Here is an 11,683-nt window from a genome sequence, read left to right as displayed (position 1 = left end):
AAAGAACAGGGGGTATGTATCCTGTGCTTCCAGGATCACACTAGAGGAGGGAGGGGTTTATGCTACCTGGATCTTGGGAAGGCTTTCCAGTCTGGTGCTTGAAGAATGCCTTTACTAGGACATGAAAGGAGGGGAAGGGAAGCCCGGTCAAAGGAAATAGAGTAAGCAAGAGCTGGGAGGCATGGGGATGCATTACTGGGCTTGGAGAGACAGATAGGCCGAGTACACTATGGAGTTATCAGCAGGCCACTAGGAGCCACTGGGATTCTCGGCAAACTGACATGGGATGAGCAGGGCTGCGTCCACCTGGGAGCTTCCAGCCAGGCTGCGGTGAATGCATGAACACCAACCCACTACTGTGACAGAAAGCAGTATTCTCCAGTCTGTCTCACAATTGTGTCCTGGGCTACTACTTCCAGGAGCAAAGCTATTTTCTCACTTCACTGGGCACACCCAACAGAGAGGGCGTGGCCGAAACCCACCCAAATGCCCCAGTGTGGACTGATGAGTTGGGTACCCCTCCTCCTCTAGCAGCTGAGGCTGGACGATGCGCTGGGCGCTCGGCTCTTCCCAGGGGCCAGGGAAGTGAGTCCAGCTTTTGACGCTCACGTTCCGAATAGTCCTCCTTGGGGCTCTCAGACTCCTCTCTGCACACTTAAGCCAAGGGCTTGGAGCTGAGGCGAGGCCTGGCGGAGGTCGAGTGACACTAGGAAACTAAGAGCGCGGACCTGCCCTGGGTCGCACGCCCGGGAGTGGAGAGGTGGGGGCGCACAGCAGGACTGCGAGGTGAGGACAGTCTCCCCGTACTGAGACTCGGTGGACTGGAGCGCCACACCCTCGGAGCAAGACTGCAGCGCTCGGTTCCCACAAAAAGGAACACCTCCATCTTTGTCACCCGGAGGCCAGGCTCGGCCTGATGGTCCCGGCTCCAGGAAAGTTACGCGGAGAGGAGTCTGAGGGCAGAGAAATCCGGCGGAGGGCACTTTAGATCGAGCAGGGGCGCCGGACTCTGCTCTGCCCCTAGGGCGCCGGCCAGGGCGGCCCCCGCAGTTCCGCCGTGCCGTCGGACCGCTCCGGAGCCCGTCCCGGGGCTCGAGGGCGGCGGGGAGAAGAGGCCGGGGCCCCCGGCGGCCGAGGCGCCCCCTCCTGCGCGTCCGGAGGGAGCGGCCCAGCGCGCCCGCCCGCTCTTTCTTTTTCGCGTCCCTCCCTCCGCTGCCCCCGCCCTCGCTCCCTATTTGGAGCGGAGACACCCCTGACGTCGGAGCCGCTCGGCTCGCCGCTCCCCCGCACCGCGCGCCCGCCCGGGGCCGCAGACGGCGCGCAGCGCAGCCCAGCAGAGCCTCACGGGGCTGCCGCCAACCCTGCCGGCCGCCTCCCCGAGCCTCCCGGGGGCGCCGCGCCTGACCCCCGCCGCCCGCAGACAGCTCCGCAGGAACCCGCGGGCGCGCCACGCTCCCCGCCGCCGCCGCGCGCGCGGTAAGTCCCGCCCGGGCCGGCACGCGGGCGCCCGGCTTCCAGAGGCTTCGGCCGCAGACGCAGCGCTGCGCCCCCGGCCGCCGGCTGCGCTCCCAGGGCACCGGGCGGAGGCGCCGCTGCCGAGCCCCGGAACCCGGAGGGCTCCGGACGCCGGGGCTGGGGACGTGGGCGCGGCACGGGGTGGCCAGGGAGCACCCCTGCGCCTCGAGCCGGTCCCCCGACTCGCCGGGGGTTTCCATTTCTCGGTAGGAGTCCCGCGGCCAAGAGAGAAACGGAGGGAGATGCGCGGCCGAGGGCAAGCCGGGCGGGTCGAAGGCTGGTCGGGCCGCGCGGGCGCCGGGGCAGCGCCCGGAGCTCGGCCACAGGGCTCGCGTGTCCCCCCGGCTCTGCCCGGGCCTCGCTACGCCGCGAGTCTCTCCACTTCTGTCCGTTTCTGCCTCCTTTTTGTCTCTGTGTGTTTCTGTCTCCCCATCTGTCTGTCTCCGTCTCTCTATTTCCGTTCCTCTCTCAGGTTCTGTCCCTTTCTTTCTGTTTCTCCCTTTCTGCCTGTTTTCAGTTTCCCTGGGCTTGTGCCTCTGCCTTTATGTTTTCTTTCCGTCTCTCTGCCTGCCCTGCTCTGGGAGTCTCTGTCTGTGCGTCTCCCTGATCCCCCACCCTGAAATTCAGACCCCCCCCCAAACCGTGTCAGAGGCACGGGTCCCCCACTGGGATTCGTGAATAGTTTCCTAGACCCGGTAAAAGAAGCGAAACCCTCCCCCTACCTTCCGCCTGCCCTCGGGGCCTGGCCTGGGTCATCCCCCTGGAATTGAGACTAGGGCAGGGGATCCAGCCTTTCCGGGGGCTCAGTTTTCTTAAGACTTCCACCCCCGCGAGGCGGCCTGGACAACAGGGCCGTGCTGCCGGCCACCTGCCCGTCCCGCTCCCTGGGCGGGGCGATTCTGATGTTTTACAAGCCGCAGTAAAGGGGGCAGCTGGCTGCCTTGGCTTGGCCAGGGAGGTGGCGGGCACCAGGGGAGAAGGGCACATTTTCAGGCTTTCCAAGGCTTTTGCCCAGCTGGAGGACACCAGCCTGTAACTACGGGAACCCCAGGAAAACAGAGGTCAGGGCGGGAGGCCAAAGGCTGGGCGCTGGCAGAGGATGGGGGTGGGGAAGCAATTTGTCAACAAGGAGCCCCTCACCCTTTGTTACTGTGGAAACCACCAGCCTCCTGAAACTCCTCCAGATGCTGGGGCTGCTTGGGTGTGGTTTGCCTTTAGTTGGGGCCAAAGAAAAGGCGAGGCTGGAGCATTTTCTTGGTGACCCCCCTCCACCCCTGCAAGCTGGACCTCTTTCTCCTGGGCCTGTGTGCTGGAGGGTGGACCCAGCAGTATATGCTCTGCATTAGCCACGGCTTTATTTTCCTTCTTTTAGAGTGAAATTTTGAATGGAGTGGACTGTTTCTCCCCACCCCCACCCCCAAGGGTCGCAGGCTGCGGGAGCAGGCAGGGATGCTGGTGAAGTCTGCAGTGGGACTTCTGCTGAGCAGATGTGTAGGCTGACCCTGCAGCAGTTCATTAGCATAGATTTGTTTTGGAGACGGTTTTTTGGTTTGCGGGCAGGAGGGCCAGGGTCTGGGTTGGGGGGCTGTAGCCAGGATGGTGGAGCTGCCTGGCGGAGGCAGGCAGGCCTTTTGGGCATGGGCTTGGCCCTTCATGTCCGGCCCTGGACCGTCGGTTCAAGCTCTGCCAGCGCTGATGGAATGAAGGAAGCCACCCTGCGGTGACTGGGGTCATGGAATCACAGTGGAATCACATGGAATCCCAGCAGCCTTCAACAGCATGCTGGAGCTGGACTCCTCTTGAGAGAATCTGCTCAAATGGATGTTCGCAGGCCTCGCTTCCCATTTTATGGGGCAAACACGAGGCTCCGGGAGGTGAAACAAGTGGTCAGTGGCTTGGCCTGTAACCACTGTACCATCCTGCCTCCAGGCACACAGTGAGTCAGCAGATAAGCCTGGGCCTGAACTTGTCCTCGGACCCCAGAGTGGGCCTGGGAAACCCTGCTGAGCTGATCAGGGCTGGGGTCTGACCCTGCCTCGCCCCTCCCAGACCGACCTTTTCAGCTACACCATTCACGGAAGTCCCTGCGCTCATTCCAAGACCTGCAGGGGTGGCCTGCCTCACCCTTGCTGATCCCCAAGCCCAGGGCCGAGGCCACAAATGCCACACCCTCTGCACCTCACAGCATGTACAGTGTGGCAGCCAGGCCCAGCCTTTTTTCTCGAAGATGGATTCTAGAGGGGGCTGGTCTCTCCAGGACGCTATCCCTTCCGTCAGTGGCCCAAGAATTAGTCTTAGTGGAATCTTCCTCTTACTTCCTACCCTGGCAAGCAAGTGTGTTGGGCGGCACTGGACAGTTCATGAGTTCCCCCTAAATCCAGTTTCTTCCAGGCGGATGCAACCCCAGATTTAGATATTCTCAGGACCCACTCAGGATCCGGTGGGAGGGAGAGGGTGGGGGAGGGGAGGGCGAGGAGGTAGTGTGGGAGGCAGAAGGGCGTGGGCAGAGTTCAGGGAGGAGGAGTGGCCCAGAGTGACTCCCAGTGACATCTACTGAAGGCATCCCGTGACAAGCGCCCTCTCCTGAAAATTCCTTGCACTCTTCAGTTCAGTTCTCACAGCTGCCCTTAGGAGGTGGATTATCCCCACTTTGCAGGTGAGAAAATTGAGGCACAGAAAGGTTATAGTGGCTGAGCTAAGATTTGCACCGGAGTCTGTCCCAGTCAGTGGTGGAGAATGGAGGACACCCAGACCCTGCCGTGTGTGTGTGTTGGGCGGTGGGGGGTGGGGTGGGCAGGAAAACAGGGAGAGGTAGGGACTGGGAGCATCTGGTCTGATAAGTTTGAAAAACATCTCACCGCAAACCCCACAGGCTTTGTGCGAATCCAGATGTCACCTGAGTGCACAGGTAGAAGCTTCCATCCGAGTCCTGGGCCTGTAAGTGGGAAGGTTTGCCAGAGGAGTTAAAGTTGGGGAGAGGCTTGTGTTTCTACCAAGGGTTTGCCAGCCCTGCCTTCCACCTGCTCCCACACCGGGCTGGTTGCTGGGAACCACAGCATCGAAAGCCTAGGGGGATGTGTATGTGTGTGTAGCCAGGGGTGAGTGGACCATTGTACCTAGAAAATCGTGGTGAACTCTTGTTATACGAGATTGGCTCTTTACGAAGGGAGCTTCATAGTGAGTGGGGTCAGGCAGAGGTCTTCCTTGAAATCTAGGCCCCTCTGTGAATTTAAGCTTTCATTCCAGACTCTAGGCCCAGGTAGTGGGGTGGGTGGCACTTGTCAGCAGTGCTATTATGGGGGACCCTTCCCTGGGGAGTTGGGGGGCCTCAGAATCATTCAGGAGCAGGTCCAGATACCTGGGTCACACCCTAGACCCCACACTGTGAGGTCAGAATGTCCAGGGCTGGGGTCCGGGCGTCTGAGTCTTTGGCAAGCATCTCAGGGAAGATGCTAGGTTCTGGTAGGTGTGAGACGCAGAAAGGACCCCAAAGGCCCGACCCTGAAGCCTGTGTCCTTGCTGCCCCACCCTCGTTCTTCCCTGGGAAGCAACCAGGGCAGGTGTCCAGTGTTTGTCCACTGCCTTCTTCCCCTGTGTGGGAGACATCAGCCGTCCCTTCCTTGATCTGTGCCTGTTTCCACAGTGCTGGGCTGGATCAGCCTGTGTCCCCTCCTCTCCCCCAGGGAATTTCTTTCTGTGTTGCTGGCAGCTTCCAGATGTGTCAGGTGTTTGCACGGGGCCTCTGAGGATCTGGAGGGCTTAGACTTGGGAGTGGACGGTGGGATGGGAAGAGGACTCCCACTCTGGGCTGAGGACGCCCTCACTGCAGCCTCCCCGTGACTCTGAGGATGGCTGGTGTCATACCTTCCTCGAGGCTCCAAGGAGCTAGAGGTTAGCCTGGGGGATCCCCTTCCCGCTCCAGCATCCTGGGGATCCCATGACTTGTGGTGTGACCTTCAGGGCAGGAGGAAGGGATGAGAATCTGGGTAAAGCTCTGCAGTCTCAGGAAGGAAGATCTGATGGCTTGATCAGAAAAAAAAAATCAGCTGAGCTTCTGCTTGAAAAAACAAAACACAAGCCAACAAAAAATAAAACTTGCTAGCAAAGCACTGACTCCATTGCGAAGGGCGGGGGGCAGCAGGGTTCCTTGGAGACGGCGGGAGGGTGGGAGGTGACCAGCCTGGCGTCCCCCTGCCTCCTGCTCCAGTGTCCAGCTTTGGCTCTGATGCCTGCCCAGCCTTCCCATCATCCCCCGGGCGGGGGGAGAGACCTGCTGAGTTGGGCGCCTGCTGGGTGCTGGGTGCTTTCATTGTACCCTCGCCGTCCTTCTCAGGGAAAGTGCTCTGCTCCCTGTGTCCAGGCTGAGGTGGGTGGGCACAGAGAGGTGACTTCTGAAGTCACACAGCTCCTAGACTGGAGGCCTGGGATTTGAACTTAAGAGCTCAGGGCTGCTGGCCAGGGGAAGCTGAGTGGGGCCCGGCCCCTCCTCTGAGGTCCTGGCCAGGGCTTGGGGAGCCTGGCACTTTGGGTTCAGCACCCCTTCTGTGGGCCCAGCTGGCCTTTAGGAGAGGTGCTGGAGAGGGAGGGAGGTAAGGGAGGTGGCCTTCTGCCTCTGTTTATCTCATTTCTCCTTGACTTCTGCTACAACCTGACCCACAGTAACCAGTCCTCACCCTGCAGGCCAGGGCTCCCCTAAAACACTCACCGTTATCCCTTGTTAATAACCTCAGCCCTATCTCAGCTCTCCCCCTACCCCGAGCCTGGTCCGAGCCCATGGCCTCAGGTCCAACCTCCCCTAATCCCAGCCCCAAATGAGCCCCAAGCCCCAGTATCTGTCCCCAATCCTGAGGAGACCTAACCCCACTCCCTGGCCCAGTCACTGCACTGGCCCTACCTGACCTGGCCGTCCAGAGGAGTCATGATGGGGTCAGGTGGAGGACAAAATTCCCCAGACTTCCCTGAGGTCTCCAGGGGGGCCAGTCTAGCCTGGGGGCCCAGGGAGCTGTGGCCTTGGGTGAGCCGCCGGGGCCTCTGCTGGTGAGCTGTGGTCGGACCCTGAGGCAGAGGCTGGTTCCCCGGGGACAGAAGAGGACCTGGTGGGGTGAGGAAGCCTCCTGGATGCCAAGTGTGTTGAAAAATTAGATTGCCAGTTAGGAACAAGTCCATTCGATTTTCTTAGGACTAAAAACACAGGCTTTGCTGTCGATCTTGTGAGCGAGACCGGATGTGCGTGGGTGAGAGCCTGGGTCGTGACACAGACTCACTTGGGCTGGCGCAGGCTGTCTGGACTCACCTCCCACTGGTCTCCCCGCCTCTCCCCTCCCCGCTCCCTGCATTGGGGTCCTGTGAGATGGAACTGAGACCTCCTGCAGGGAAGAGGGGCAGGCCATGAGGAGAACTTGCTGGACAGAGCAGAGTGCTGTGGATGGAGGTGGTCACAGCCCTGCAGGCCGGCCCAGGCCTTCCCCGCCAGCCCGGCTGAGCCAGCCCACCTAGTTAGCCTGCAGGAGCAGGCAAGACCCCCCCAACACCTCCCACTTCCCAACACTTGACTAGGTACCTGCCGCTTTCAGCAAAAAGTGGGCTGAGAGTAGGGTTGTTCTGATCAGTGGCATGTCCAGCCCTGAGCCGGCCTGACTGGTACTGGGCATCTGTGGGACCAGTGCAGCCATACTTGGCCCTTGCTTTCAATTCAGCCCCATCCAGCCCCTCTGGGGACTGTCCCCACGCCCAGAATCCTAGTCTGACTGAGCTGGACCAGATCTCAAGCTTGACCTGTATATCTGAACCATTATAGAAGATTGTAAAAAACAAACAAACAAACAAAAAAGCCCCACAGAATCCCATCCTGCCCTAGAACGTTCATTCCACAAGTCTCCAGGGGATTCTGATGCTCTCCCAGGTTTGGAAACCACCTCACTCATGCTACAGGTGGGGACACTGAGGCCGGAGTGTCTAGGGCCCCACAGCGTGGGTAGACTCCTGACTCCCAGTCCAGTGCCTTTTCCCCAAGGTTCTGACTCCAGAGGACCCCCTTGTGAGCATTGCCCTCATTTCCAGGTCTCTCTGAAATTACCCTCTTCTATGCTTTTTGAGGTGAGGAAGTGGCAAAACCTACTGAAGATGACATTGGGGGACATTGGGAAAGTCCCCTCAGAGCTGAAGCCTTCTGACACACAGTCTGCCCTGCAGCGCCATCTGCTGGCTGGTTCTGGTATTGCCTTAGTGCCTTGCTCCGTCTGATTCACAGAGGCTCAAGCCCTTGGCTTGGATTGTCTCCTCTTTGACTCAGGGATTAGGAAGGAGCTGGAGATGATGAAGTGTGTGTAGACTCAGGACTCGGGGCTCTGGTGGGGCATCCAAAAGAGAAATACAGTCTGGTTCAGGGTTAGTTCCTTCACTGAGGTGCAGCCAGCCAAGGTGGCATAAGAATTCACAGTGACATAAAGATAGAGGTTAGCTTTCCTGATGTCAGTTCTGACAACAGTGGCAGCATGTCCAGGAGACAGGCTGGCTGGCCAGCTCCTGGGGGGCATGTGCTGTTGGAAGGACCCACAACATCACAGTGAGGAGGGAGCTAATGATTGTTCAACACTTAAAAATCTTCTTGGGAATTTAATGTCTAGTTTAGTACTTGCAACAATCCATTGCCACACCCAGTATCCCCATTGTTTTTTAGATGGAGAAACTGAGGCACAGAGATAAAAAGTAATGTGCTCAAAGCTACATAGTAAGTTATAAAAATAACTAACAATATTGAGTGTGTATTATCTGCTTGTCTCTCTGCTGAGGGTTTTTCATGAGATGCCTTACTTAATCTTCAAGACACCCAGCTGATGCTCGTACTGTTAGCAGCTCCACTTTTGAGGTTCATACTGGAGAAATAACTTGTCCAAGGTTGTCCTGGAACAGTAAGTGGTAGAGGCAAGATTTGAACCCAGGCCATCGGGAGTCAGAGCCCATGCTTGTAACATCACCGCCCCCCACTCCTCCGCCCTGCCTCCTGGGCCCTGCCAGCCTCACCTGCGGTCTGTTCTCAGTTCTAGGGCTCCAGAGGCCACGGGCACGATGCTTCGGGTCCTGGTGGGGGCTGTCCTCCCCGCTGTGCTGCTGGCCGCTCCACCGCCCATCAACAAGTTGGCATTGTTCCCAGATAAGAGTGCCTGGTGCGAGGCCAAGAACATCACCCAGATCGTGGGCCACAGCGGCTGTGAGGCCAAGTCCATCCAGAACAGGTGGGATCCGGGGGGAAGGGCAGGTGGGCGGAGGGGATGAGGACACGGACAGGGCCGCCCATTCCTGCCTCCGCCACGGTGACACGGATGCGGTGGCCTCTCCTCCCACAGGGCGTGCCTGGGACAGTGCTTTAGCTACAGCGTTCCCAATACCTTCCCGCAGTCTACGGAGTCCCTGGTGCACTGCGACTCCTGCATGCCGGCCCAGTCCATGTGGGAGATCGTGAGTACCGCCGCCCGCTCCCACCCAGCCTCCACCCTGAACCTGGGCCGACCTTGGCCGTGAGTGCTTAGGGAGGCCTTGCTGTGTGCAGAGGTCGAGGCTTGTGCCAGGGAGACAGACAGACATGGTCCTTGCCACATGATGGCTTATAAGTCTGACACCAACACATACAGGACTAGAGATTTTTCTGAAGCTCCATTCTGATGTCAGTCGCACGCTGCAGTTGTTTCAGTGGCTTCCCATTGTTATAAGATGAGACCTAAACCTTTGCCAGCCCCACAAGGCCTGGTCTGGCTCGCCAGGCAGAGGGAACAGCATGTGCAAAGTCTCAGGCAGATCAGGCAGCGCAGAGTTGGCAGGAGTGGCACGAGGTCAGGGTTGGAGAGAGGAGATTTTTCCGCAGGTGCGCTGGGAGGCCCGGGGGGCATTTCAGGCAGGAGGTGGCCATGTTGGGGTTTCCCTCGAGGCGCCCTCTGGCTGCCGTGGGAATGGAAGAGGCTGGCAGACTGGCTGAGAGGAGGGAAGTCTGGTGGCTCATGCAGGGACGCCCCCATCCCTCGCTGGGCTCACAGAGCCCACTGGGGCATCCTGGATGGGCTCAGGATTCTGGGGCCTCTGGGATTCTTGGTCTCATGAGGAGTGTTACCCTGGGGCCTCCTTGCCACCCCAAGCCTTTGGAAACACCTCTCCCTTTCTCTCCTGCCCTCCCAGGTGACTTTGGAGTGCCCTGGCCACGAGGAGGTGCCCAGGGTGGACAAGTTGGTGGAGAAGATCTTGCACTGCAGCTGCCAGGCGTGTGGCAAGGAGCCGAGTCATGAGGGCCTGAGCGTCTACGTGCAGGGCGAGGACGCGCAGGGCTCCCAGCCTGGCCCCCACCCCCACCCCGGTGGGCAGACCCCTGACCCCGAGGATCCCCCGGGGGTTCCCCATGTGGAGGAAGAGGGGGCTGAGGACTGAGGCCCCCAACTCTTCCTCCCCTCTCATCCCCTGTGGAATGCTGGGTCTCACCCTCCCAGGGAAGAGTTGGGGGAGAGGCTGAAGTCCCCCCTTTGGCACTGGATGGACTTGGATTCAGACTTGGACTTGGAATGCTTCCCGGTTGCCATGGAGATCGGAAGGGAGGGGCTGGCGCCAAGCTGCACAATTTAATATATTCAAGAGTTGGGGGGAAGAAGCAGAGGTCTTCAGGATTCTTTTTCGGAGGGGGGTTCTCTTCCTTTCTGCCTCCTAGAGGTGTGCCCTTGGGACGGGGGGCAGTTGGCTAAGCTGCTGCATTGGGGTGAGGCCGTGCAAAATGGCGGGAGCCAGGCCAAGGCCTGAACAGCCGCTGGTGAGGCAGGGCCCTGGGTGTGCTGATGGTGGTGCTGGGCCCCAGGCTGAGGGTGGGCACCTTGACTGCAGCAGCCCGAGGGAGCGCTGGGAGGACCATTGGCAGAAGCAGGAAGCTCTGGCCCCACAGGCTTCCCCCAAGGCCTCCCACCCTACTCCCCATCCCCAGGGTGACTTCTTCCTGGTGGCACAGAGGTGGCCCTCCCTTGATGGCGTGGTTGGGAGTCAGGCCTGGGCAGGACCCTGCTGACTCATGGCCCTGGAGCTGGAAGCCAGGCCCTCCGGCTTCTTTGGCTTCCCAGGGCGTGGAGGGAAGCGGGGAAGAGGAGCCCTGCTGGGCCAAGGGGAGGGGCTGACCCCCTGGACCAGAAGAGCCTCCCTCCCTCCTCGCCCTCTCCCAGATCTTGGTGTCTCCCCCTCCCCCCAAGTTCTAGGCCCCTCACAGCTGCTGGAGCTCAGCTCACCCTCTTGGGAAGCTTTTTCTGAGTATCTGATGGTGGGGAGCAGTCTCCCTTCCCCAGAGGTGCCAGGAGGGACTGGGTGGGGTGGACTCTGGCTGAGCCTCAAGAAACGTGGAAGGGGAGGGGCGCGGGCGCGTGTGGGTGGCCAGTGTTCCCTGTGGCTCCCCAGCTGCCCAGTCCCACCGCCTCCCTTCCCCCAGCTGCACTTTAGCCCTAGAAGGGGCGCGGGGCCCGGGGGGAGGGCCGGGCAGGCGGGCAATGAGGAAGGCCCCGCAGCACCCACAACTGCCTGCATCTGCCTGTCTGTCCCCAGGGCTGCTGCCAGCCCAGCAGCCCCCTCCCTGGGGGCGCCACGGTCCTCGCAGCTGTTGCGACAAGAGCTTCTGGAGCTTGTAACCAGTAGATTGTCTCCCTGATGGACCCTGAGTTTTCTCATGAATAAACTCGTTCAACGCGTGTTCTCTTCCTCACTGGGTGGCTCTGCTGACCCAGGGCTCCCTGAGGGGAGGGAGTCAGGCTGCACATCGAGCCCGGAGCAGAGCCACCAGGCAACGCGGCCCGCAGGCCCTCCCTGCGTCCTAGGGGCCCCCACTTTCCCACCTTGCTGTGGCCCCCTGGCTCCTGGCTCCCCAGCTCCTGCCTCCTTCCTTGGGTGTCTGTTTCTGGCCTCTTGTATATCTTGGTGGGGCTTCTGGAACCTCTTGTCTGACTTTGGCCCTTGATCCCTTGGGCTTGCCCCAGGACATCGCTTCACCCTCACAGGGACCAGTCTGGCTTGGCTTCAGGAGAAGGGGAAATGGACAAAACCAGTGGTTACAAGTTGCTGTGTGAGGTGGGTGCTGTGCTAAGTACTCTACATAAATTAACTCGCTTAATCCTCGCTACCACCTGGCAAGGTGGATATAGTGCCTTCATTTTAC

At 60.0% G+C, this 11,683-nt stretch overlaps 1 protein-coding gene across 1 annotated transcript; it reads left to right on the top strand.

Moving 5' to 3' along the window:
• The first annotated feature begins 1,260 nt into the window (after positions 1-1,260).
• Positions 1,261-11,219, top strand: NBL1 (NBL1, DAN family BMP antagonist). Its single transcript, XM_074377282.1, has 4 exons — positions 1,261-1,476; positions 8,556-8,750; positions 8,862-8,973; positions 9,685-11,219. The coding sequence occupies exons 2-4, from the start codon at positions 8,584-8,586 to the stop codon at positions 9,928-9,930; spliced, it is 525 nt and encodes a 174-aa protein (XP_074233383.1). The 5' UTR covers positions 1,261-1,476; positions 8,556-8,583; the 3' UTR covers positions 9,931-11,219.
• Positions 11,220-11,683: the final 464 nt, after the last annotated feature.

The sequence above is a fragment of the Camelus bactrianus genome, chromosome 13 (assembly GCF_048773025.1).
Source record: "Camelus bactrianus isolate YW-2024 breed Bactrian camel chromosome 13, ASM4877302v1, whole genome shotgun sequence".
Classification (NCBI taxonomy): domain Eukaryota; kingdom Metazoa; phylum Chordata; class Mammalia; order Artiodactyla; family Camelidae; genus Camelus; species Camelus bactrianus.
This window is presented reverse-complemented; position numbering and strand designations above follow the sequence as displayed.

Bases quoted from the DNA above. Each gene is read 5' to 3' on its own strand.
- NBL1 (XM_074377282.1), top strand. From the start codon at position 8,584: ATGCTTCGGGTCCTGGTGGGGGCTGTCCTCCCCGCTGTGCTGCTGGCC. The intron at 8,751-8,861 runs GTGGGATCCGGG...CTCCTCCCACAG, and splicing joins GCCAAGTCCATCCAGAACAG to GGCGTGCCTGGGACAGTGCT. The intron at 8,974-9,684 runs GTGAGTACCGCC...CTGCCCTCCCAG, and splicing joins CCCAGTCCATGTGGGAGATC to GTGACTTTGGAGTGCCCTGG.